At 25.7% G+C, this 1,062-nt stretch overlaps 1 protein-coding gene across 1 annotated transcript; it reads right to left on the bottom strand.

Moving 5' to 3' along the window:
- Window positions 1-229: 229 nt before the first annotated feature.
- On the bottom strand, window positions 230-977 carry LOC105461089 (aminopeptidase N-like; the record flags this gene model as incomplete). Its single annotated transcript, XM_011707575.1, has 2 exons — window positions 230-417; window positions 696-977. Coding segments are annotated over 2 exons (470 nt in total), but the record flags the coding sequence as incomplete, so codon positions are not given.
- Between the last annotated feature and the right edge of the window lie 85 nt (window positions 978-1,062).

The following is a 1,062-nucleotide window of genomic DNA, read 5'->3' as shown; positions in this document are numbered from 1 at the left end:
AAACATTAGCTGGACTATAATAAAATTATTTTTTTTTAATATAAAAATCAGAATTTTTGTAAGATTATAAAAAGAATGTTCTAACGTTTTATAGAATAGATGACCGCAAAAAGCTTGTATTCATATTACATAAAGATAGAGGTTACGTGAATATTGAATTTTACTATGCATATCATATGTGTATTATGGAAATCGCAATAGAAATGACAAAATGTTTGTATATTCTTACCGGGCAGTAGAATTTGTCCTCCACGCTTTAAATTTCTCTGTGTAAGTCGTTACACATTCCTTATTGTCGAGCTTACAAAGCCAATTATTCACATCTCGTCGTAACAGAATCGTTAATCTGTCATCATTTTCGTTATCATCATATTCTAGACGGAGGTGTACATTTGCGATAAGAGACTCGACGTATGCCTAGAAATATAAAATAAATAATATTATAAAATTATGTAACAAATTTGTTATTTTTTTAGTAATTGAATTTATTTAAATATCTTTGATTTCTAATTGCTTAAAAATGTATTTTAATAACTTTATATAAAGAAAATATTAATTGTAAATTACTCAAAAGACTTTGACAGATAGAATTAGAATTTTTGAATTTTTGTAATTAAAAGATTGAGTCTGTTTTTGTAAATTATATACTTTCATATTATACATTTGTGTTTTATACATAGTTAATAAGAATAAACCTTAAATAAGTATTCCACTGATCCAGTAAATCGCTTATTTAGAAATTCCAAACCATTAAATGCTGCTTTATAAGGTAGGTAATGTGTTTCCTTCGAGAGATAACGCAGTCCATCGAAAACCGTAACATAATTCAAATACCCTGCTCTACCCAGATTCAACAGATCGTCTACAATTGCAGCTCTATTTAACACATGAATATTATTCAGATCATCGTTTTTTAAGGCATATAAAATGTTTTCCCATCCGCGATTGTTGTAATTTACACGATAAAAGCCTGTAATAAAAATATTAAAATTAGTTTTTATAATAAAATATTTACATAAATATTTATCTTAAAAAATTTATGATATTAATTGTAAAAGTTTT

Source organism: Wasmannia auropunctata, unplaced genomic scaffold, assembly GCF_000956235.1.
Source record: "Wasmannia auropunctata unplaced genomic scaffold, wasmannia.A_1.0 LD309481.1, whole genome shotgun sequence".
Lineage (NCBI taxonomy): Eukaryota > Metazoa > Arthropoda > Insecta > Hymenoptera > Formicidae > Wasmannia > Wasmannia auropunctata.
The sequence above is the reverse complement of the archived record's forward strand: the minus strand, read 5'-3'. Positions and strand labels throughout refer to the sequence as shown.